This window comes from Ptychodera flava, chromosome 8, assembly GCF_041260155.1.
Source record: "Ptychodera flava strain L36383 chromosome 8, AS_Pfla_20210202, whole genome shotgun sequence".
Classification (NCBI taxonomy): Eukaryota; Metazoa; Hemichordata; class Enteropneusta; family Ptychoderidae; genus Ptychodera; species Ptychodera flava.
In genome coordinates, this window is record NC_091935.1 from 28,158,950 (window position 1) to 28,186,363 (window position 27,414).

At 37.1% G+C, this 27,414-nt stretch overlaps 1 protein-coding gene across 1 annotated transcript; it reads right to left on the reverse strand.

Moving 5' to 3' along the window:
• LOC139138943 (uncharacterized) lies at positions 1 to 25,651 on the reverse strand. The gene is made up of 23 exons (XM_070707568.1): positions 25,440 to 25,651; positions 20,003 to 20,263; positions 18,804 to 18,889; positions 18,471 to 18,569; positions 12,014 to 12,121; positions 11,558 to 11,653; positions 11,130 to 11,244; positions 10,324 to 10,481; positions 9,781 to 9,991; positions 9,474 to 9,602; positions 8,745 to 8,934; positions 7,520 to 7,641; positions 6,833 to 6,958; positions 6,262 to 6,504; positions 5,972 to 6,136; positions 5,330 to 5,468; positions 4,915 to 5,019; positions 4,403 to 4,560; positions 3,499 to 3,621; positions 3,234 to 3,293; positions 2,794 to 2,834; positions 1,988 to 2,193; positions 1 to 1,643 (listed from the first exon to the last, which is right to left on the reverse strand). Exons 1-15 carry the CDS (start codon positions 25,501 to 25,503, stop codon positions 5,991 to 5,993), a joined length of 2,154 nt encoding a protein of 717 aa, XP_070563669.1. The 5' UTR covers positions 25,504 to 25,651; the 3' UTR covers positions 1 to 1,643; positions 1,988 to 2,193; positions 2,794 to 2,834; positions 3,234 to 3,293; positions 3,499 to 3,621; positions 4,403 to 4,560; positions 4,915 to 5,019; positions 5,330 to 5,468; positions 5,972 to 5,990.
• Positions 25,652 to 27,414: the final 1,763 nt, after the last annotated feature.

Sequence of the window (27,414 nt, forward strand, 5' to 3'; positions counted from 1 at the left end):
AATGCAAGGTATTTATTTGACATACCGGTACAATGAGGAAGTGTCAATTTATTAGTGTATGAACGAATACAAGTTTCTCGACTCCCGCAATATTAAGCAAAGTGCACGGTGCGCTGTCGCCCTATCAGTTGTGTGCATCACACCTCGAATATGCTGTTTAGAGATGTCTTTCATCATCGATCCCGACTTATTTTCACCAAGAGGTGAGTTACAGACCTATACAATCCGTGACAAATCGCGGCCAATCTGTTTACCGTAACGAAATTTTAATAAAGAAATTTGAAAATAGATCTTTTGTTGATTTTTCTTGTAGGCTAAAATCTATTGAATATTGAAATATACTCATATTTCTATTTCCTATTTCTGATATAAGCGTATGATTTCGAAATAAGCATAATGGTACCTCCGGATAGCAGATGGCGGCCAACGCGAAACCTGGTTTACTCACCATTCCATGAAAAAACTTTGCACGATATTGGAAATTCACAATTCACTGTTACCCACTTAACGGATTGTCTATTCACCTCAGTAAACACAGTGCAAATCATATATGGTTCAGGTACAGGCCGCATCGTACAATCTATTATAATGATGACAAATTGATATATTGACATGATTTGCTAATTAGAACAAAATTTATGTTACAAAAACAAATAAAATAACAGAAAATATTTCAAAAGTATGAGCTACGGCATTTTTAACTGTATAACGTCAAATCATGCCCGAATATCGCAATTTAAGTTTTACCAGCTTACTTTTAACTGCTTGCCATACTGTTTCGCATGAATGTTTACTGAAACATTTGAATTTCGAGAATTTCGGGACTTCTCTTCTCAAAAGTGATTCCTTTGGTGTAAACTGTCCATCAATTTTTCAAATTATGATCTGCGTTTTTTCCTTCACAGCATGAAGACGTTCGGCCAATTTTAAAATATGAGCTACTCACTTAAATATTTAGTTTATTACTAAGAAGGATTTGCTTCCATAAATGAATGGGTGAGTTAGCAACGCTAAATGTTGCATTTTGTCATGCTGGGTCACAAAAATACACGATTTACAAACTTAAATCCAGTGACATGTTTACAAGCATATCTTGAAAACATTTGAGACAAAACTGTGTCAGTATCCAATTATGAGATAAATGCACTTCAACTACACATTATTTGTTATATTTTGAACTTAATGCGTGTTCATGCAATGCCACGATTGAAATCTTCTAGCTATTCCCATGGTTCTTTGCATTTAAATGACTGACGTTTTGCCTCGAAACAGCTCTTCTGTACAAATGTCGTAAAACAATATAAATTGAGAAAAAAGTGGGGAATGATCAAACTTGTGTCCCAGAATACATCTCAGATAACTTCTATGCGCCATGCACGACGTTGATGTGGTATGAACTATAAAAAGCAACTGTACTTGATATGATTCTTTCGAATTCGTCATCCGTTTTGTCACCGACACTTCGCTAAATCACTGGTTACATATAGGATCAGCATCAGTTCGTTTGATTCAGCGGCAGAAACAACTTACACTCGTTTATACATGTGAAGAATACGAGTTGAGAGTGGAACGCTTCATGTGACCATACCTTGTTTTGTAACATTACCTTGTACAGACATCCTTCATTCAAATAGGAAGAGTCCCTTGAAAGAATAAAAGAGAAAGCATATATTCAATATTCATATAAAAATCCACAATTCACGGTTACCCACACATGTAATTTATTATAAAATTCACCAATCTCACTGTATAAGAAACGTTTCTTGAATCATTGGATGCAAAATACAAACAATATAAACGCTTTTTATCTCAATTGAAGGAAGAATGACTCAGGTTTGTGAATCGGTAATTTTATTGCTACCTGGGCACATTGTCACGTTGTAATATCATGCGGCACACCTGTGGTATAACGTTTCGTACCACGTCGTATTGTACCAGGCCGTGGCACATTTTGTCGAGGGTATTATTATCACAAACACACACACACCTTATTACACCTTTTTAGTCTTGATATGTTGTTGAAAAGACCAGCAGCGGTTGGTCTTTCCTCCGGGTCGTTTCTCCAGCAATGCCTCATCATACCATAGATGTCATCGGTGCAATGACAAGGCTTGGGCATTCGATACCCTGTGCATAGTTGTCTAGTTAAGAAGCCACAATCCAGCGGCTGAAACTCGGAATATGGTGTATCACCTTAATGCAGATACATACAAATCAACATTGCACAAAGTTAATGGAGCAGAACGAGACCCTGCTTAAGAAAAAATAACGATGTATCTGCAAATACGGTGAATACGAGCTTCAAAACCGTAGGCACGCCAATGTCCTTCATCTAAACTGGCAGTTCAGATAATTTTACAGGGTAAATGGAGAGTGTTTTTATTAGACAAATATCATCGAATAAACGTAGTTTTGCGGACCCAATGTTCCCTCTATTGAAACGGTTTGTGCTCTTTGTGTAAAGGGAATTATGCACATAACTTCCCACTATAGGTGTGATAATGCCTTCCTTAAAGTAAAGATGGAAAAAGCACTTTGATTTCAAAGCTAATTGTTTTGAAACTGTGCATAGAAGCATAGCTTCTGCAGGTCACTCAAAACAAAAAGTCACGGTTGAAAGACAGTTTCTTTTGCTAACCTATGAATGAAACGTTATATTTACAACCGATTACTGTTTTTCGCTAGAAAGAAGAATTTGTAAAGGAATTTCCAGAATATTTGTCATTGCCGAATTTATATTCATTAATATTCATTAGTGTATGAGCATGACACGTGACATGCGTTTTAACCTACCAAGAGTGACCATTTCCCATAACAACACACCGAAGGACCATCTGTTGAAAGAACATTACACAAAATGTAGGATAGATTGTACTAGTTTTAGAAAAATAAAGGTATATAGGGATCTTTTCCATATCAACAATACACAAGCTTTGTTAAATAACTCATCAAGGACTAAAGTTGTGCGCAGGCAGTTCATTTACATGTATACTTCAATGATATTCCTTGTCATCATATTGACGTGAATTTGTGTATTAAAGTTAAGAAAGCATAAGGTATGTTCTTTTCTGAAGAGTAAATGCATATTGCTCAAGTTTTTTTGTCTGTGTGTTTTGTCTTTGTATCTATACTTTCCCAATTGTTTCCGTCAATGGCCACGGCTAAGGAAGTATTGAATAATAAACAAATATGATATCAGACACTCTACAAACATTAAGCATGCTCACACCTACATGTCAGTTTTATTGGTGTACAGGCCAGTTAATCCAACGAACAGGTACTAATGTTCCTTGCTAGGTGGCAGACAATAAGAAATAGAAAAGAGGAAAAGATATTTCAATGGTCACGTACATCTGACGGGAAAAGGTACTTCCTAGTTATGCAAAAGCAATAAAACCAACTAGTACGATGTTTGTTATTTTCATAAAAAACTTTCAATGGTTTTCAAAATTGCCACTGTAGTTTGGCAGATAATGAGAAAAGTTTCGATACTGATACCTTGGCATGTCTTTGATACTGTCCTTTCTGATAAACGTCCCTCGAGAGACCAAAATCAGCAATCTTTGCGATGTCATTGAAAGATATCAAAATATTCCGGGCTGCAATATCTCGGTGAACAACCTGAATAACAGTAATATGATTTTGAAATCCTGGTGATTAGATCACATGATAAACTATAGTATCAAAATTGTAGAATTATTCATTGAGCATACGTGTAAGGTTCGATTTTGCTCGAGTAGTTCAACGTTAGAATGGAATGGCACAGACCCACAGCTGGGCAAGTAGACAGATGTGCAGCCCTACGCATGGTATTATGCATTTAGTAGGGATTCAGCTGCAGACAAAATAGGTATGAAATGGTGTATTACATATAATAATACCCATATTGCTCTATGCTGTCGACGTTTTTTCTGTAAAAAATCAACAGCGGTATTTTACATTATTAAGAAAACGGAACTACCGAACTACACAAGTCTTGCAACTTGCAAGTCAAAAAAGAAAGCGAATAAGATGGCCACCGCTGTATCGTCCTACAATAAGATGATGACAGTGTCAAATTTAAAGGAACGCAAATATTTAAATGTTACTGCTATTCCACTGAAGTCATTCTTATTTATTATACGAGCGCCAGGCACTATACTCATTCTTGTGTCTCACGCAGTGCAAATGACACTCGAACGAACAGGCGATATTTGGTAAATACCTCTTCATATGCAACATAAAGTCAGAGCCAGCCAAAAACATGATGATACAAAGACTTTGTATAGTTTGTTTTACGAGCATAGAAACTAATCTTGTGTAACCATGAACCGTAAATACGTAATTTAACAGATAAGAGTCTAAAGAGCCATTTTGAAAAGTAAAAGTATGTTGGTAGGGTTTTGCGAGAATGAAAACTAACCTGCTGATTTTCAAGATGTTCCAGCGCTCTTGTGATGTGTAATGCAAATTCTAAAAGAAGTTTATCAAGTGTGATGGTAACTTTCGTCGTGTCTTTCCATTCCTTCAGAAAATCAAGTAAATCCTTTCTCATCAGCTCGGTTACGATGCAACACTGACCTGTGATAATGACAGGAAAACTGTTAGATCTTTTGTCTGACTATGTGTTAACTTATAAATTCTATAACTTCACAGATAGTAAGATGCACGACAAGTATATGTAATCACTGCAGAGAGAGCACGCAAAGTTTTGTGAAATTAAATCTGCAGTTTGCCTGTACACGTATAAAAGTATACTATTTTGTGTCAATGGGCTTTCTTGCGTGCTTGTGTGTTTGTTGCTCTATCCTCACAAGAGGCAGCAAAGCTTTGATATTTATTTGAGGTAGGCAGTCACCAACGGCAGAAAAACAACTAGAAGAAACAGAAGAAACGAAAAAAACGACTGCCAAATAATATCATGCTTACGCATACCTCGTTCAACTACTACACCTGTAAGTTCGATTACATTTGGATGACCCTTGAGTTTGTCGAGGAGCTGCAACTCTTGAACAAATGTGTGCGAATACTCAGCATCGTCTACGGACAAATATTAAGAAAATACAATCAATTATGTCTATTGAATTGTTCTATAATTTACAATAACAGTATAGGACATTGAGCCTTCCGACATGATCATGCAACTAATACTACGTGCAACTTTGAAGTTACTAAATGTTACTTTGATGTCAAAACGGAATTTGCCAGAAGTAACTGATTCTCACAAATTGCCCATATGTTTTAAGAAGTCAACGCTTGCTATTATCTCAATTTAGTGTTTAACCTGTTCGTTCGCCTAAATCAATTTTTGAATTGCAAACAATTTGAGTTGCAAACTGGGTAATCAGACCTTTGAGAATTTTTACGGCTACCATTCTGACAAATTCTGGAGTCAGAGTTAACTTCGCGTTGTGTACTTTCGAAAACATTCCTTCGCCAAGTAAATTCAAAATTTTCAATTGACTTGATTTGAAGGTCTCAGCATCAACCTGTAAAAGAAAATCATGAAGGTATTATGTGCCTTGAAACTGAAAGATTTAAACTTTACTCAACCATTTTTTTTTCAGAATAAGAATATAAATTTGGGTCACCATACACATTGTGTTACTAAAGGAATAAATTACTTCAAATTTACGGATAGTTGAAATCTACTAGCCGCTTTTCTTATTTTAATTCTATGGGTAGGATTTTCGATTTTCAAAAAAATTACACTTGAAAGCCTTTTTTTATTTCATGAGCTTCAAAATGAGCCCCAGAAAGCTGTAGTCCATATGAATGTACTGTCAAAATCTAATTATCAGAATATCTATCACAGAGGGGCATTTTTAAATGAATGTTATGAAGATCAATAAAGGAAAACAGCAATCTATGCCAGGATGTTCAGATGAAATGACATTCGATTTGTCGATATCAAGAGTTTTAATTACATACACTTGCAATTAATTACATTGCAATGCAGAAGGTGTACAAAACATCAGCGGTCGATCCGTACCGGTATTTTCATTTTCCATTCATTTTCCCTTAGTTCCAGGCGAGAATATCGGTGCATGGGACGCAATGTTTTGGCTCTTATCACAGCAAGAATTGTAGCCAGCAGAAAAATACAACCACAGACGGTGACAACAGGAACTAAATAATTGTCCTGACTTGATATAAGCTGTAAAATCAACCACATGCAACGATTTAATGATATGCAGCTAAACTTTTTGCAGGGTTGCGATTAAAAGTGAAAGATTAACTGGAAATGAAAAAGCTACTTTACAAATAACAAAACGTGCTTACAATTTACCGTCACCGTAAAGGAGCAGATCGCTGAGTTGTTCTGATGGTCAAATACAGATATGACGACTTTGGAATTCCCCACAGGAAAGACTTGGCCAGATTCATGCGTGGATATCATCTCAGAGATGCCTTCGTTGTCGGTTGCTTTTATTGATTGCCAGGTCACATTTGCCTCGTCTGCAGAGTGCCGCGCCATTATTGTGATGTTAGACGGACAGTCGTGGATAATAGGTTTCTGCACGTCTACCAGAAAAAATTACTTTCAGAGACAACACTGATTGTTGAATTATAGACCTACCATATCAATCGCACATGCATTTCTCACATGCTCCATCAAACATTTGCAACCAAAGGAAGTCCTCTAAAACACAAAGAAAGGCATTTGCATCTCTCCCTGTCGTTATTCTGAACATACATGATTAACTACGCTAACTTTCAAATGTTCGAAAATCATTCAAAGTAGTAAACAAAGTCTCAACAGTATAGAATAACCTTACTCAAAATAGTGTTGATAGGGCAATTATTCTGACGAGTAATGCTTAAGCTTTTGTTGAAAGTATTTGATATCTACCTCTATCACATTTGTCTCCTGCCCAACCTCCAACACACTGGCAACCTTCAAACTGTATGCAATTATGGGCATGGATACAATCGCAAATCTTCGTGCAGTTCTTTCCCCAGACATTGTCCTTGCAACCTGCGAGGCAGAAAAAACAATGGAATGTGCGTTTTATTTTACAAAGTTTGAAACCTATTATCACCAACCAGTAGGCATAATTTTACAATTTATTTATACAGGTATTGTCCGAAATAAATTAAAGGCTTTGTTCACGAAGGCTCCCAAGATCTAGTTTCAAACGTTAGTCCCTCCTCCATCGAACCAGTATCAAATGCGCTTACGTAAGTTAAAAAAGTTCACTATAAATGAATGCAGTACTACAAACGATTGCTATAATGTATAGAGACTAAGTAAACTTCATGTAGAGCAATGTTTCAATGCGCCCAAGACCTAGCAGTAATGTTTTTTTGTAGATATGTCAAACGTACAAATCAATAAAAAACATTAGAACCACACAAACTATTATAAAAAACGTCAAACACTGCGGTCAGTCGCATGCATAGGTGAGCCGTTAAGGTCTCATGCTAGCTGTTCCAAACTTTGCATGACGTGTCCGATCACTACTTAACTAGCTATCACAGAAAATGCAACCCTTGTATCACGTCTAAAACAGAGTAGTACGATACGTTACTTACTAACCTTTGACGTCAACAATCACTGTATTGGAAAAATATAACTTCTTGTCGTCATGCCCATTACCAGCGCACCTATATGTACCAGCATCCCCTTTTGTTGCATTTGAAATGGAAACCAAGGCCATTCTAAATGTCACAAAAATACGAAACAATGTAAGTTTGACATCAGTATCATATACTTAGATATTTTGCAATGTTTACAAGCCTAACAACAACAGCGTATTTTGACACCTGGCAAATAGTGAAGGCAAGCGAAAACATTATTACTGGGCTTAATCTGTCCCTTGGACTTCATTGTATTGAAGATTAAAAACAACCACGACATCGCTAACTTAAAGTACCAAAAATACTTATAATATATAACGTATGACAAATTATATCGACAACAATAGATGATTATTTGACCATTTATATCGACAACAATGGATGTTCGAGACAATTAAGAACAATGACGATCGTAGTGCGTTCTATGACAAGTTGTGTTGAAAAGTGAATTTATGAGCTTGACTTAAGATTTGATTTTATTAATACACACGTTATTTACATGTGATAATTATGTGCACATCTACTTTTAATCGGGGGAGAGCTGGACACAGAAAAGAAGCCCAGGAGTTTGAACTTTAGTGTAGCATTTTTAGGCTTCGCAATTTAGAAGTAAGGTATATAATTGACACGGACTGGAGTGTTCACGAGCATCTACTTAGTTTAAGTAAACACAAGACTTTGACTCCAAGGACACTACCGTGTACGTTTGCTTAGATTCATAATCGTTTGTGTGAATTCAAAGGCAATCGTCACAACTGTAAAGCGCAAAAGGTGCTCTTCAAAATAAGTTGCCTTTTAACTCAAAAAAAGTAAATTTTCAAAAACTGATCTCGCTATAACACCCATCCAGTTAATTTCATCCTTCGACTGACAAGTGTCAACTTGCGTATGATAAATCGAATGAGTAAAATGATGTGAAAGTGAGCATGATGTAGTTTCAAACTTCAGAAACTTTCTAAATTGTACATGCCACATCGTTTTATTTCTTGCGAGTTACGTGTCATGCTTATCATGATGCGTCACGTTCTATGTACTGCAGCATGTCAGGTAAACACATGTGTTAAAACTGTATTTGTAGTGTGATTGCAAAGTACATATACATGGAAATTCAACGCATACAGTAGCAGTTACAAAAATCTCTACCCACATAGGTCCATGCAAACAAAATTAAAAATACAGTGTACCTTTGAACAACATAAAATAGATTTACTCGTTCTCTAGGTCCGTTATCAAAGTCGTTGTACAGTAAGATGCCATTAAATTCAATTTTCAAATCTTCCCGGCGTATGTTGATAAATCTGCATACAAAGCGGATGGTACCACGTACTGGAACTATGTCCTTTTCAACGGATAAGGTGACGTGTGGGGGAACAGCTGTGAATTAAGCAAAGCAGAACAATCTAATGCGCAATAATTGTTTTATTTATTTATTTATTAATGTATTGACATTGAAGGATAACCCATTACAGATACCAATTAAGTGATGAAAGTTTCCAAATGGGGCCGTACCCTTGCATGACTTTGCTGATATATATATATATATATATATATATATATATATATATATATATATATATATATATATATATATATATATATATATATATATATATATATATATATATATATATATATATATATATCAAAAAATGACTTGACCAGTAAACCAAGATTGGTACAGTATAATTGACAAAGGTGACCTACAAGTTTTCGAGTGACTGTAAGATTTTAAAACAGAGTAGGCAAAAATGCTATAAAACATGTACAATACGTACTCATACCTTTAAAAACTTATACGCAGCTAATGGATGAAAATATACACTCTTTACAAATATTGATGTCATTCATAATTTAAAAACATCTGACCAAACACTGTTAAGATCAACCCTGGAATTCAAATCTGTGAAACTTACGTATATCACATGCTGGTCCCTGCCATCCTACAGCACATTTACAAGCACCATTCCACACGTGACAAGTTGCACCATTTTTGCATATGCATTTCATATCGCACGAAATTCCGTACTTCCCACTTGGACAACCTAGAGCAATAAAAATTATGTCGCTCACAATAAAGTAAAAATGAATTGCAAAAACCACCGACGCATTAATGTGCACTGTCAGTGACATAAGCGTAAAGCAATATCGTCACAATACTCACATACTAAAATTTGTCACTTTTCTGATACTATTTTGATGCATAAATCAAAAGGTACATACCGACTACGGCTAGTTCCAGAGAATTATACGCAATCGGAGGATTTTCAACCGGTTCTACAATTGAAAATTCATAATTCCAGTCTTTGTTCGGATCAATCCCTCTGAGTTCTACTTGCACGATCACATGGTTCGAGACAAAGTCCTCATAATCTTGTTCATTCTTCATGTGTGATAAGGCTCTTATCCATCGCCTTACAATTGGATGATTCCACTGAAAAAAATTAGGAAAGTTGGAACACAAAGGGATGATGGATTATCATTTTCTACAGTAATTATACTATGTTCGCGATCCTCCTTTATATGTTTCTTGCGGCGTAATTTTGAATAACATGTGCTACGAAGTGTGTGCATTAGAAAGTGAGACAATTCACAGACTAGGATCCTTCCTATGTGCACGTTTAAGATGAAAACTTGTTACAACGCCCAGTTTATCACGTCCATTTGCAAGTTTGCACTTCAATTAGGTTTCGCTAATAGAAAAGGATGCGCTAAGCAGTCAGTTATGTCATTATTTTTTCATTTTGAAACCCCAAAGTAACCCACCTCCAGCCCATGTAACATCACTTGAAAACGTTCAGACACACTTCCTATGGATATCTTTTCCACGTGACCACTGACTCTGTCTGTGGCTTTGATGACTAGATCTTTCAGCATGTAGCCATACTTTTCAGTGACTGTCAATATATACCCGTCTATAGAACCTGTGAAAATGATAATTAAGTGTCAGTGAGATATAACCAGGTTCGTTGTCAACACTTTGGGGCTTCAAGGTACGAGATCGATTAGCTATACATTTTTAGGAATTTTTCGGCACTGTTGCTGAACTCGTATAATAGTTTTGTATTCTACTCTATAAACATGTTGAAATAGCTAGAGTTCACCTTTTCAGTAACGCCTGCAGGTATTGAATGTCCGAATTTTTTTTTCATTTGAGTTCTGGTCTGGACAAGAATCATGTCCGATTTTCTCATTTGAGTTCTGGTCCGGGCTAAAATTTGTTTGTCAAAAATTTCATTGATATTGTTCTGCACTTCTAAAACAACAACAAAAGTTGAATATATAAGCGAAAATTATAGCTACCGTCTCCTTAGTTCTCATTTGCAAGGTAAGCAAGATGTACAATATTGATTTACTAAGTTATCGCCTACGTGAATCTTCAAAAACTCTATAAAGCAGGCGAGGGACTTGTGGGATATCTAGAGTCCGAAATATGTTCCCTTATGCAGTTGCGGCGTAAATGTTATATCTCAACTATCATCGAACTGTCAACATATATTTGTGCACTTGTAAATGTAAAAATAAAAACGAATGTGAAATATTTACAATGTGAATTTACAATTTCCACTTACATTTGCAGTTGGTCATATCGACATAAGTAAAATTGTGCTTTGGTTTATGTAAATGAAGATCGGACAGCCAACCACCGCGAAGGTTAAGGTCAAGAGCAAACGGCCAGCTTTTCGTCTTTGTGCAAGGAAAAAGGAAGAGAATTAAATGACTACCTGTCATGGATTACATTTTTATCATAAATATATGATAGAGACTAGATTAAAGGTAACAATCTTTAAGATGAGAACCTCTGTGAAAATCGTATGGATTCAGAGATCGAATACATTCAAGGCAACTTTAAAACATGCTAGGAGCATTGATTAAAATATACTTGCTAAAGATGTTTGTAGAGCAATTCTATACGGAAACTTGTACATGGCACATAGTAGTCGATAAAGGAGGCCACGAGTGTATTTATTCTCCAAAGAATAGAAGACAACCCACTTACAGAAGGCTTTGTCTCACATGTAGTGTTGTAGTACGGAGGCCAACTAATGACATCATCCACACGGATCGCCAATCCAAATGCTTTTACATAACCATCCTTTGACATACGAGGTAAAATGTGAACTTTGATCAATAACTTACTCTTATGGATATGTGTCAATGGAACATGAAGTGGATTCAAAGATGCAACATATTACAGTGTGCTTTGTGTCTTCCCTTTTCGTTGTTACTTTGCTGTGTTTGTCATGTTCTCTTAGCCGAAAACTTACTATCTCGAATTGGATCGTGTCAAGAACTTTATTCTGAACATTTATTCATACCAGGTAAAATTAACCAAAACGTTTCGTTTTGCATGCACTGTTCACATTTCCTTCCCGTGATTCGCTATCGATCGTTGGGTATCGGTTTTAGAGTGATCAAGTAATATGGCGTACTGGTCAATTCACGATCAACTTACCGTCATTTCGATGTGTATGGTGAGATTAAAATACGATGTTACATTTATCGTCAGAAAAGCGGCTACAAGGATTTGATTATCGTCTTCAGACACACTGAAGCGGTTGAACTGTGTCGCAAATAAAAAACATGATAAATTTAGAAAACAGTTTAATACATATTCAGAACGCATGACAAATTGACAAAATTGCATTTTCTCGTGTGTCGTGTGCTTTTCAAAAGGCTTTCGAGTGTCATTTATATTTTCATTTCCGTTCCTTATATATATATATATATATATATATATATATATATATATATATATATATATATATATATATATATATATATAAGGAACGTATATGTAAGTGTAAGATTTAAAGTAGACTCAAGTAGTCACGAAGAAGTGGATCTGAGTGTTCAAAATTTGCCCTTACCTGGTAAAACATTTACTAAGTATGTATTTCATTCTACGAAATTTGACGACAATTTTGCAAAGGAAACAATCCATTGTGACAATTTTTTAGAGCTGATTGAATCAGGTAATGATAAAATTGACGATGCTGTTTATCTGTTCAATTTAATGATTTGTTTTATAAAGTGTCTAAGCCAGTGAAACGTTCCAAAACGGCACGTCCTGTAGAGAATAGCTGGTTTGATGAGGATTGTAGACAAACACGGAGAAGGGTTTATGCTTTATTAAATGTTCACAGAACAACACGTAATCCCCATGATTTAACAAGGTTTAAAGTTTTGAAAAAAGACTACAGAAAGTTGATTTCAGATAAGAAAAACTGTTACAAGGCTTCAAAAATTGCAACAATCAAAAGACTCCTTGTTGAAAAGGATTCTTCGAAATTTTGGTCTTTTTTCAAATCTTCACGAAGTTCACCGCCTAGATCAATCTCGAATTCTTTAATTCACTCTTCAATCCTGATGTGGATGATGAATGTGGTGTTTTCAGTGAATTTTGGGCTGAAATGGAGAGATTTGTGCAAGATACTTTAGAGGGAGGTCTAGATAACACTGGAAATGCCAACACAAACATATGTGATGATATTCTTGATCAGCCAATTACTGAGGATGAAGTGAGACAAAGTGTTAAACACCTGAAAAAAAGAAGTCCCCGAGAATTTTTCAAACGATGTATTGATATTCTCGCCCCACTTTTATGTAAACTTTTTAACAAAATTTTTGATAGCGGTTCATTTCCAGATGCTTGGTGTCAGACTATAATATTTCCAATTTTTAAGAAGGGAGATAAATCCCAACCTAAAAATTACAGAGGAATTACCCTTCTACCCATTGTCAGCAAAATATATACACGTATTCTTTATTGTCGACTCCAGTTTTGGGGAGAAAACATTCCCCCTTTAAGGGAGAAACAAGCTGGTTTCAGGAAAGGCTATGGTACAATAGACAAAATTTTTATTTTAAACACGTTTATTCAGAAGTACATTAATGTTAAAGGTGGGAGATTTTATTGCGCCTTTATTGATTTCGAAAAGGCCTTTGACAGAGTAAATAGAACGGCCATGTTTTTCAAATTAGGGAAAGCGAGATTACGGGGGAAAATGTATATTTTATCTACTATTTGCAGATGACTTGGTACTTATTGCAGAAACTGCCATTAAATTACAGAGGCTTCTCAATCAGTTACAGATTTATTGTGTAAAATATAAAGCAAAAGTAATCTTGAAAAGACAAAGATTGTAGTTTTTCGGAACGGTGGTCCACTTCGCAAATACGTTCTATGAAGGGAAGAGAGTGGATGTTGTCTCATACTTTAAATATTTAGGTATTGTTTTCTCCTGTAGTGGTTTATGGAGCAAAGCCCAAGAGGTTCTAGCTGATCAAGCGTCAAAAGCACTGTTTACTTTGAACTCAAAATTCCTTTATCTCAGGGACGAAGCCATACGTATATGTTTTAAAATTTTTGACACGAAAATTTTGCCCATTTTAAATTATGGCAGTGAAATTTAGGGGGCCATTGAAGGAAATAACATTGAAAAAGTACATGTTAAGTTTTGCAAACTATTACTTAGACAAAAGAAACATGTTATTGACGCTGCGGCTAGAGGTGAACTCGGGAGATTTACGATTAGGACTGTGAGATTGCCTAGAATTGTAAAATACTGGTTGCGCATTTTGAAAACGAACCACAACAGATATGTATATCATGCTTACCAGGTGCAATGTCAAATGGCAGAAAATGATAAAAAATGTTGGGCTTTGAGTTTAAAAAGCATTCTGTTTGCATACGGGTTCGCAGAAAGTTGGTTTAACCAAGGGGTTGGAAATGAAGAAAGGTTTTTGTCAGAATTTAAACAACGTTGTCGAGACATAGACAACCAAAATTGGCATGACAAGATTCACAGTTTTAAAAGATTATCAACCTACTCTCTATTAAAAAGCACGCTTTGTCTTGAAAAATATTTGATTATGGTAATGAAACCTATTTTCAAAATGTATCTAACTTCATTTCGTATTTCTTCACATTCTCTGAATATTGAAAGGGGCAGATATGACGGTGTGAATGAAGACCAAAGAGTCTGTACATGCAACAACATTTCTATTGAAAACGAATTTCATTTTCTACTAGTCTGTCCACATTATACTGATCTAAGAATGAAATATATACCAGAATATTACCATCTTACACCAAATATTGAGAAATTTGTTTGTCTTTTACGAAGTGAAAACGTAGAAATCATTCGTAATATCTGTAAATTTTTATCTTACGCCTTCAAGAAAAGGAACGAAGAAGTCAGATTTGCATAAACACAGTTTGCTTTGTATATCAGTGAACATGTACCTAAGGCCAAATATATACTATGTATTTGTTTTTCTGTAACACAAAGGGCCGGTGGCCTAGAGTGAGAACAATAAAATCTTATTTATATATATATATATATATATATATATATATATATATATATATATATATATATATATATATATATATATATATATATATATTATATATAAAAGGAACGGAAATGAAAATATGAATGACACTCGAAAGCCTTTTGAAAAGCACACGACACACGAGAAAATGCAATTTTGTCAGTTTGTCATGCGTTCTGAATATGTATTAAACTGTTCTCTAAATTTTTCATGTTTCTTATGTTTCTACGTTTTTACCGAAAGGGGGTTGAACCACGTAGTCATTACATTTCCTTATCATTGCTTCTCCCGTTGATTAGCTGGTCTTGATACTTTGAATTTGGTCGATGTGACCACTTGACTTTAACGCTGTGTTGTAGTGACTTTCGTATTTATCAAAGATGCCCATATCCCTGGATATGGGCATCAGGTCAAAGGTGAAGTTTACAACGCCAAGGTATCAACGGGAGTCAAGAAGGAGGTTTACATCGGCCTCACTGATGACATGATCTTCAAGACTCGCTTCGCTAATTTACACACAATCGTTCCGTACCAATAAGTATGAGAATGGTACGGAATTGTCAAAGTATATTTGGTATCTTAACAAGCCATCGAGTTACTCTAACATAAGCGAACGATAAATCTTTGTATATCAGAAACGCTGCACATTACCGGTGCTGACAAATCTATGCTGTTACACAACGCTCTGAGTTGGTTTCAAAATGTCACCATCAAAACAAATATTCTCATTTCAACACCACCTAAAATCACAATAGAATGGTACGTCCCAACCTGGTAAATGAGGGTGTGGGGCTTAAAGAGGAAAGTCCAGCGCCGTGGGCGCACAATAGGCAACGTCGTAGTGACGTCGGTTGATGGCAAACACTGGGCGGGATGGTTAAACACTTGCTTAGTCGTTGGCTTATCAGAGAAACATAAACTATCTTTTACACCAGGAATTACCGATTATCACCTCTGCCTGAATATTACGGAAGTGTGTAGGGTTCACACAATTCGAGACTACATTATAACTAGGGTGGAGTAGGCCTACTGGTCGAGGGGCTGTGGTCTGGTCGACAGCCTGAGACCTTCCTTGACTGTGATTTCTTCGCTACTAAGGTGACTGTATGCCGTACGTTGTGAGTTCGAATCCAATCAAAATTTACTGAATTCAAATCACAGTCGTTTTGCGGTTCGATAGACAGCGATGCGATGACCGCTGTGGTATGCAATAGAAATACATGTATAGAAAGTTATGAAACAGAATGGCCGCTCATGTATCGCCGTGTTCGGAGACGAATTTCCATCATACAATTTGCTCAATAAACAGCACCGATATATGGCTTTCAATACATCTCTGAATTTCTGCTAACCTTTTTGCGTCTATGTAGATGTGTGCATATTCCGTTGCGATTTCAAATGGGACCCGGTTTTCAACCCCCTGGTTTCAACCCCGACTTTCAACAACACGGAACGGATACTTTCATACAACAGCAGCGGGTGATTTGAATGTGAAGGCGCTGTGATTGAAGCCAGTAGTTGAAATGGACAGAGTATTACGAGTTTCGGAAGGAAGATAGAAAACGAAGGTCTTGACTTAGTTCAGGAGAGAATTTCCTCGGGCACTGTATTGAGTTTAAATCTAGCCCTGAACATCTCGTGTTCGGTACAAGCGCGCAAACTAGACATATAAAAAATAAGGGGAAAGTCTAGCAAATAGATGATAGTCTCTAAGGACGGTAGTAGATTGTGATCGTAAGCAATCGTAAGTTAGAACCTACTGTTTGTAGCTTTATGGCTTTTTGGTTGGCAGTGATGTAGATAATAGCGGTCACTGGTACTTCGCACGGCCGGGTTACACGCAGCTTGCAACGGGAAAAAAAACTTGTGAATTTGAAAAACAAATCTTCAACATTCGTAAGCTTATTTTCCGTGTAATTTTGGCATTTCGAACAAATAAGAGGAAAGGGTGAAGAAATTTTGAGTAAAACTGATTTAAAACGTTACGACCCCCAGTTTAGAGTTTGGTATGCATGACCCGAAGTATAGTGAGCGCAGATTGCATATCCGGTTACCTCGGATAGGTAACCTCGGAAAACATCGACGACCGTTCGTAATATGCAAATGACATGTGACTGAGACGTTGTGGAAAAGTTGCCGTAGTTCCATAGATGAGCCTGCATATTTGCATACTATACATACGCTGCTTGCTGTTCCGATATGTAAGCCAGAATCTTCAACAAAAGGAAACTACTAGTAATCTGTGACAATGGTCAGCCAAATATTTTGAAATACATTGGTAAAGAAAGTAAATGACGCTGATGAGTCCCCCAGGACAGCTGTGCAGGGCCGTGGTCGTCGTCGATGAGTACTCGAGTATGGATGATCATGAATGATCGATCTACAACGCAATAGTGGCAACGATGTAATCGACACTGAAATTTCAATTCCACTCAGCTCAACTGAATTGAATCAACTGATATAACATGACCAAACTTGTCACAATGCTAAAGGTACTTCCTCAAAATGTGAGTCAAAAGATTCAGTTTCGATGCCTGAAGGAAAAAATGAAATTGTGATTGCCTTCAAAACGACGTGTGAAGACTCTCAATGTTCATAACTTTTTACAGGAACACATACAAAACGTTTTTTTCAAGACCACCAATCACTCCAAAAAGAAAATGCCGTTTCTTGCGTGTTCATTACATGTGTCGTATCGTTTACGTTGTATGTGGTTGTGTATGCGTGTGTTTAGGTACGTACATAACGGTGATTTTAGTGATAAGTCAGTACGCTTTGTTTGTTGTGCTCGGCAGGGATCAAGATCGCCTAGGCCGCAATTTGAATTTGAGTAATCATGATTGGCAGCATACATTAACATTTAGAACAGAGGTCAAATGGACATTCTGGACCCACACTTTGTGGAAACATGCGTTCTCTGTATTAAATAACAGTGTTTTTCAACGTTTTTTCGACATAAAGGCAGTCGCTATACATTCACAGGTGTCATGTATGAGATTGGACGGAAATTAACGCCGTTCACCGGTCGAATTTCTAGAAATCTCGGAGCAAATCGAGTGCGTCTTACCCGTAGCGTGGCTTTTTCACATCTGCATAGTCTTACCATAATCCCCCTTTTGTAGGGGACTTTCCTCTTTAAAGGATACTTAAGTTCGGCCTCACTGTCTGAAGATTGCAGGATGCATAATAAGTAACACATATTATTACTTTGTACTGAAAGTCATTTGTGTTATTATTTATACCTCTCTGCTTTTAGTATCGCGCACTGTAATTTGCCACGAGGACAACTGTATTGTTCGTGTGTGTGTGTGTGTGTGTGTGTGGTAGAGACAGGATTATTTCGGGTCATATGTGTGTATGTATTAGAGAGAGAGAGAGAGAGAGAGAGAGAGAGAGAGAGAGAGAGAGAGAGAGAGATGAACTTGTATTTGCACTCTATAGGCTGTTTCATGCATTAAGCAATCGTCATACATACACACATATGACTGACGGCCTGAAATAATCCTGTCTTTACCATTCATGAATTGTGGACGATGTCTCTATGTTAAATCTGTATGAACAAACCCTCTTACCGTGTTTCCGTAAACTATCTGGGCAGATGAAAAATCCGTGAGATAGCCATCGCTAGAAAATTCGGACAAATTAAAAATCGGGATGCCGACGCCGGTGTCCTAATATGTAAACATAATAAACATTTACAGACTCAAATATATAACACAGTAAGATTCACACCAGGGCGGAAAGATTGTAAATGTAGTCCTTCGTTATTCTCGCGAAAGAAGTTCATTATGTGCCAGGCACAATCCTTGTGTGAGGGACTGTTGTCCAGGGAAGTTACGGTAATTAGCAGTTTGCGGTTATGTTATTACACGAGATATGTGGTTTTACTATTTACATAGTCTTACCTCTGGTATATTAATACTGCTGATCGCTGTGACAGGATATTGATTCAATACATCTTCACTCTTGCAGGTCAGTGCGCCGTGTGATCCTGAAAAATGCAATGTCATCAGTTTTTGTAAAGAGACGACAGCTTGATAGGAAGAGAACTCGTATACTAGTTGTAACAACTGGCCAAGCACAAAAGTTCACGTCCAATGCAATTCGGCCTCATTGTTTCTCCTAGATCCTGCACTACAAGAACATATTGCGTTACATGCTGGGCTGTGCAATTGCGAGGGAGTGAAAATGGAAAATATCTGTCTTAGTATATTTCAACAAACACCATGGAAAACGAAATAGACATGTACAATGTGTTTCCTGTCTTCCGTATATCGCAAGTCATATCACACAAGTGTATTGATGGCGCAAATACTGCGATCTATGTGGTCAAGACGTGAAAATAACTGTAATATATTCGCAATTTAGAACAGGCGTGAGTTCTCAGCTAGCGAAACAAATTTCCTTTTTGACGTTCAATACCAGAATTTCAATTTTTTCATGTTTTTGACCAGTACACTCCATACCATTATACAATCGCTAGTCCTCTTGCACAATGTCTTGAACTGGTCAAAATCTCTTGGTATACCGTCGCCGGGTGTAGTTTATTATAGAAATAACGGGCGACGCGCTGACCATTAACGTTTATTTGTTAGCAAGGGCGAGAGGAAAGCCAAAAATTAAGCCTCGCCCGTTAATTGGCTTTCCTCGAGCCCGCGCACACTAATAAACGTTAATGGACAGAGCGGAGTCTGTTATTGCCATGATATTATCAGCGAACTCAAGGGAACCGTCAAAATTTCCGAAAATTTCAGGAGCGAACGACAACTGGGCCCAGAAACTGAGCAATACGCGACGCACTGTCACGCACGCTGTAAAAAATTGGCAAATCCGGAGATGTTTTCAGAAAAAAAGTATTTCAACTTGACCTACAAGTGCTCCATTTTATTTTGTGATTGATTATGATTTACGTTTGAGCTGGAAAGTTACGATACTTTGAGTTGTTAATCTTATTATTCATATTCACGGGCATGTAAACAAACCATTACTCTGTATTTGTGGTCAGTCACGTGGTTCAGATCGACCAATCAAAATGCGACGGTCAGGGCATGGTAATATAATGCTTAATTGAACATCACCTGTTTAAACGCTACTGTGTGCATACCTGGGCAGCAGAAGCGAACTTTGTAATCATTACACTTTCTGTTTATTTGGTCTTCGTCCACACATTCAAGACCTGTGGCATTAAACTGACGAAAGACATCTCTTGTGCTCCTGACTGAATCACCATCTACTGTGACTGCATCCATAGCTGTAGGGTTGTCGCACAGCTGATTTGGATAAAACTCACGAATATCTTCAATTTTCTCAACGTCTCCGCCAGATTTATCGTCGTGTAGGTTGTACCAATTCGTCCAGTCGCCGACTATTTTTCAGGGAACGTAAAAAGCCATGTTATTACTGAGTAGTGCCCTTCCTTGGCGGAAAAGATTTGTGCTTTTGTAAATATTTAACTGTGGATAAATCGAAAATTCAATATAGCGATTTCAAGAGATTTACCTCTACGTGGCAAAAATCCTTCACAGGTAACGTTCAGAAGTTTCGAATGTAGGTTGACATTTGCAAAAGAGTGACAGCTGTTAAAATTGACAAATATCTTTAAGTGTTGTATGAAAATCTAAATCTATACAAAATACTACTAATTAGTTCGAGAGACCAGCTCTGGAACTGTTAGTTTTTGCTCACTTTCCTTCTTTCTTTCTTTCTTTCTTTCTTTCTTTCTTTCTTTATTTCCGGTATTACAACCACAGATCATGCTATACACAAATTTTACCTTCATTATCCAGAATGCATTGCGATACGCTTATGACGTCATCGCTCAGCTCGGACGGGTTTAATGGGCATTTCTTGTTTGTTTATTTCTTTATTTTTTATTTTGCATTGTACCAATATCATATTGCGTTCAACTATTAATAATTCTAGCTCTCTTTCGCTTTGTTTTTGTTGATTTTTGATTTTTATTTTTCTCTAAATACTCGCCGTACGTGGCGCTATACTGTTACGTCATACGCCTTCCATATGGACTGGTCTTGGTGGACATGTTGAATTTTTGCTTTGCGATGATTCAAGCATAGCGACCGTGCGTCATCGTCCAAGAGCTTAGATATTGTGACGTTTCGGAGAGCGATCGCATTTTGAAGATGGGTTTTATAACTTTATTATAAGTTTTGCTAAGATATTAAGATATTTGTATACATATATGAGGCTTTAACAGGGTTCTCCCCAGCCCAAAACAGCGTCGCGCCCCGCGACGCTATCGTTCAAGCCCGTGACACTTTCGATCTCACTCGACGCTAATCAAATTGTTACCCGCGACGCTATCGCTATGAGGTTCAGCGGCAAAATGTTCACGATGGCACAGACTGGTCAACTTCAATACGATCTCACGAAAGGGAGACAGATTATTTGTAGCTTCTTTGTTTTACAATGTCACTAGTTATTACTCCTTTCAATTTGTATGAATAGTGTCAAGAACAGAACAATTTCACACATCCCACCCTTGATGGTACCGGCGGCGATTGTATGTAAATGACAGAAAAAAATGATATACAACCATAGCCAAAAGACAGCAAAAGTCAGCGACGATTTCCGCTCTTATATATTTTCAAATCAAACTGATTACACAATCCCTAGATACAGAAGTGGCAATTTGATGAAATTTCTGTTCGAGTCACATCTTGAAATAAAAAGTAAACTTGGAACGAAGACATCATGTATGCTGCCGATCAACAGCGTGGCATGGCATAGCATAGTGAACTGTCTGTCACCGCCCCGGCATGCGTTGGCTGCACGTAAAAGCAACTCAACTTTCCAAGATCAAACGGTCAGTATCTTGTGAAAACAGCGACAAAGCAATGAAAATTGTTTTAGTCAGTGGTAAAAACTCTTAACAGATGAAGCGTTAATTGCTTTTAATCAAATGAAAATGCATGTGAACAGAATGAAAACCCAGATTGCGTGCGTGAATGACAATGGCGGATATGACATCAGAGTGGGACACTTCTATTTTGGTACCAGGGGTGAGCAGGGTCAGAGAACCCTGATAAACGTACTGAAAAAACGTAGTATTTTCCTAGCGATGCTGTCACGGGAACTTCGATGTCTCATTGTTTTACATCTTTTAATAGTTTCTTTGATCTGAGCAGTTTTACCAACTGTAACGGTATATTTGTTGATTGTCCGGAGATGAGTGGGAAGCTATGTGACCTCGGTTTTAAAGTTCAACGGCCTAGGTCCGATGTCTTCCCCTCGTCTGATATACATTTCCGTGCGTTGTCGCCCCCGTATGTATCTGTTGCGTTTTTACCGTACATGTAGGCATTTGTAATCTGTGTACTGTAATTCCCTGGACTGCCTGGCTTTTAGTTGTATTCTATTGTTAACGCTATTAGCCCTAATTATAGGTACGTGCTTGCATATTAACATCCAAAGCACTCTTTCATCTGCACCAATCTTCGTCACACATTCTTTTTTATTCCGGTGCTCTGGTCTCTGGAACTTCGCTTTTGCTTGCAAATGCTTTCTAGTTGTATTTAGTATTATTAGTGAACACAATCACTTTCACACACGTTACACAATCCATGTTTAGAATTCTACAGATCCTTGCATTTACAGAAATTTCCTGAAAATAATTGTTCCCTTGATACCAAAATTTATCGCATACACGACTCTGATATTCCAAACTCTGATAGTTCGACTCTGATAGTTCACAAACTACTACTGCCAGCAGCTGTTGATTAAAGCCGTTTAGAATTGCATGGCGTATGGATATTTTTGAAAGTTTTTCTAAACCGTTTAGAAAATAAACACAAATTTCTTCAAATGTAATCCTTTTTGAGGAAAAAACACGCATTCCCTATTCATATTAAACACGTTTAGAAATAATTTGGGAGAATAGGATATTTCAGTGATGTTGGTTTGATCAGCAAATTTAAGGTATCTAGATAGACACTTTCAGATTTATTTTCTCAGTTATAGACGTCCCAACACCCAATAAAGTATATATTTTCTGAAAGCCCTGATATTGGGATATCCGACAGTGCGCAGTCACGTGACAAACTTTTTGCTGAACCTTCGAAAAATAGGTTTTTCGTGCCTTTGGCGAACGCTGCACTATTTCCAGCGGAAATTCATGCATTGGCAAGCCTTAGCAATACCCCTCAAATACATGGCTGCGATTTTTTCTCTGAGTCTCCATTGAAATTGTATGGCGCGACAATTACAATTCCTTGAAAAGCACCTTAGTATGACACCTTTAATAGTGCATAACAATATTACAAAGGCATATAAAGGAAATACCAGGCATCGATTTGAAGGGTAATATTATATAGGGCTCAGACATTGGTGTCGCGCCAGGGGTTAACATTGGCAATGTTATTTGTATTGATTCATATTCATGATAAAATAGAATTACTTGTTACTTGCTATTACGTTTGTATGACAACTATGCCCAGTTTCCCTCTGATGAAAGCAGTTCACGTACGTACACGACGTCAAACCCTGCAGCAGTGAAGGTATAGATTTTCTATATTGTGTAAAAATGTTGGACAAAAATTTGCAATTTTTACCATGATAACAGCCTATTATGTTAAACAAGGGACGTATCATGCCATCATTATCATTGCAATGGTAACCTCACTGTTCACCTTCCACTTGCAAGCTGAAAACATTTGCGTTCCGTCTAAATACTGGCAATTATTGAATCTAGTTATTGACACAGGCGGCGCTTTTCTAAAATTCAATCCCAACATTCTTTGCGTATCCCCCCCCCCCCGTTCATATACACGACAGTTTTCTCCCTTTTCCTATTTTTTATGCGTGATATTAACGATCTTTTGTACCAGCGACAAGGTTGATAATAACACTTACTGGCTAATAAAAGAGATATATTTTATAAATGGCATGTTATAAAATAATAATTTGCACGTTTCATATTTGTTTATTTACGAGTACTCAAAAAAGACATGGCGGCGGCGCCCATGAAAGTTGGGTACACGTCCGGTTACTCGCATAGTATATTATGAATCTGCGCATGCGTAGTCAGTAAGCCGCTGGCGCGACTATTATCAAGGTTTGTCAATGCGCAAATTTCGACCGGAAATCGTGCAGCGTGTTCGCTAGAGGCACGAAAAACCGATTTTTAGAAGGTTCAGTAAAACGCTTGTCACGTTACTATTATGCAAATAATGACTGTGTACTGTGCACAGTCGGATTTCCAAACATCAGGGCTTTCGGAAAATATATACTTTATTTTGGTTTGGGACTTCTATAACTGAGGAAAAAAATCTGAACGTGTCTATAAGGTATCCAGCTACCTTAAGCTCATCTACTTTTCTTCTCTTTTTTTTCTTTTTTTTTACTTTTTTTTTTTTCTTTTTTTTTTTTCAATTCACTTGCTTTTATGTTTAACTTGTGATATTGCAACTTTCAGCTGTAGATACTAGATACCGGGCACTCTATGTTAATTTCAACAATTAAAGGATCCCATTCTCACTAATTAGCTCTAATCGTGTTATTAATTAAAGTATTGAGAGTATAAACTTTAAGAATATCCTAAATTAAGAATGTTGAACCGAGGGCGAAATTGCGTTCAAACTAAATGATTTTTGCGTAATCGCAGTCCGCACAGGGGTCAACATATTGGTGTGACTTTAATTTAAATCATTCTCTCGACTAGAATAAAGTCTCTTGCCAACACGATGTCGTTCATTAAGTCAATATCAATATTTGCTATAGACGGGAAGTGCGCATTGTCTGAGTGCAAATAGGTCGTTGCCAGGATTTGTGGTCCACTTCAAAGCCTCATTGAAGTAAACACGTTTTATTATGCCATAAAACATAACCTTGCGTCCAGTCACCAAAAACATATGTTTACTTCTAAAATTAAAGTAATCTATATCAAAGAATTGAGTAAGCACATAATCTCTAGATTGCCAATGTTGATCTTGGGTTTTCTACTGAATACAGGCATATGTTGGGTAAACGCGAACGAGTGTGTACAAGCTTCACTCGCTTAGGGGTGATATTGCGGACAATGACTGTGCACGTCATTTTATACGGCTCAATACATACCTCAGTGGTAAGCTCACCTAGTTAATGTAAAGACGCAATTCCAAACCCCGGGAGCCAACAATACTTCAATTTAATGCTTTCAGCAGTCTATTGAAAGTAAATGCGGTGAAAATCGTCAGTTTCAACTTCCTTATTTATAGAGTAGGCCTCTATAGTGCTAGCATAATGGCTGTAAACCAGCGTAACTCCCTTTTATCAAGTGATCTACTCGCTTTCCCTTTGACAGCTGGAGTTACGCCCCATGGAGTAGAAGTTCTGCACGAGAGGTGACAATTCGTAAATTTCGTTACCTTTCTGCGTAAAACATTATGAAGGATGTGACACAAGCTGCCTCCCTCCTAGATCCACAGGGACACAGAATAGCGTCGTCCGTTATTAGCTGAACCAAAGCAATGCAAATAAAGTGTATCATAAGGGGATGAGCCTTGGTTCACAATTACTTGTTCATTTTGAAGTAGGTTGTTACATACCTGTTTCTCTTACAATGAAAGCGAACACAATTAGATGAATAGTACGTCCAGATGTTTCCTTCATATTTTCCGCAGTTTCCGTTGACAGAACTACTGAAGACACCTTGTAGTCTGTGGAAGGTGCAATGCTGTTAAAGAAATATTCGAGGTGGGAATCCAGTTGAGTTGACTGCGCTCGCAAGTGTACAGCTGTCTGTACTGTTGCCTTTTGTTTAAGTGACTTTTTGTCGACTTGTTATTGACTAAGAAAGCATACTTCCTCTTTCCGTTAATGTCAAGGGTTACGTCAATGTATCCATTGAGATATAGGGGCTGTACCTTCAAAGCTCCACGATGTCCGAGAGTTTCATTCGTTATAATAGTTTTTGCTATTTTATGTGGTTTTTTTATCAAAAGGGATGAAACCCCTGCCGCAGGGTAAATCTAGTTTTTTGTGACATTGTTAGTTTCATAAACGACACTAGCCACCTAATGAAGACATCACAGTCAAAATCCCTAGGCTAAATACACCGGAGCTACCACCTTCTTCAACAGAACATTTCCCCCAGAACGCCCGGCAATATTTCAGTTTGAGAGGTGTAGCCTGTTTGTAATAGACTGTAAGCTACTTTCACTTGTAATCATCAACTCATGTTCTTGCATCGAGTAGCCAATGCTGATAATTATGGAGGCATCACGGGCAAGTGGCTAGAGCATTGGACGCACGATCACAGGATGGTGAGTTCGCTCCCCGGCATGACTGTGGTTTTTGTCCTTGAGCAAGGCACTTTATTCCTCATTGCTTCTCCCCATCCAGGAGTGGTGGGTACCTGGTAGGAGAGGGGTTGGAATGTGTGCATTAAGCTCTGCTGCGCTTATTTGCCGCACATGCGAGCTGTTATTTGCACCCCAGGGAGTTGAGTCGTATCATATTAGGTCCAGTGACCAGGGTAATAATACATGTACTTGTGGATATGTGCGCTATCAAAGAACCGATTATTATTATAATTTTTCCATTTTCATGCATGCCATTGTTCTGTTTTCGGACGATGTCCTTCAACGCTTGAAGTACCTAGCTTTTCAGCCATATGTTAAGCCCCATATGATGCGAAATTTCTATCATAAATTTGCAAAGATAAATATGTATTTGGAGAGTTTCAAAAATGGTTTTCGAAAATTAAATGTCAGGGACAATAGTTCTTGTGAAAACTATGGCCATTACATTCAATCTAAGCTACGGTTGTTATCAGATCGGCAAAGACAAACCTTTCGTACAAATTTCGTCTCAGGCATCAAGTGTGTCTAAATTTAGTAAGAAAAATTAAAATGAATTCGATTGGTCGCACTTCCTTATCTAATTATTAACCGTATTGTAGGCAGACAAGTGACTTTTTTTTACTTTATGACACAAAGCTTACCACAATAAGTCACGCATTATTATCTATTCTTGAAAATCTCTGCCACTGGTATCAGGTTATATATATATATATATATATATATATATATATATATATATATATATATATATATATATATATATATATATATATATATATATATATATAATATATATATATATATATATATATATATATATATATATATATATATATATATATATATATATATATATATATATTGTTGGAAGAATATTCACTCTACTATATTCTGGTTGTCGCTGTTTTATTTCATTTAGCAAAACGTTTGGTCCGAGAAGTCGGACTTCATCAGGTGTTCTGTTGAAAAAACTCAAGTAAAGTTTTGATGTGTAAAAGGCACATGTCTTTTTGAAAACAGAAAATTACAGAGCTTTAAGGGTGGTTTTAGTAATTGGGCTTGCCTAGTGTATTGGCGCGGGATGGTAAATGGCACGCAGATGGTTACAGGCAGGGCTATCTATGGGCGATAAGTGAGGGCGCTGTATTTTGCATAATTACTGAGAATGGCGGTGTATTAAAGATGCAAGAATGTGTGTGGTTTGGTTGGCTGAAGTGCA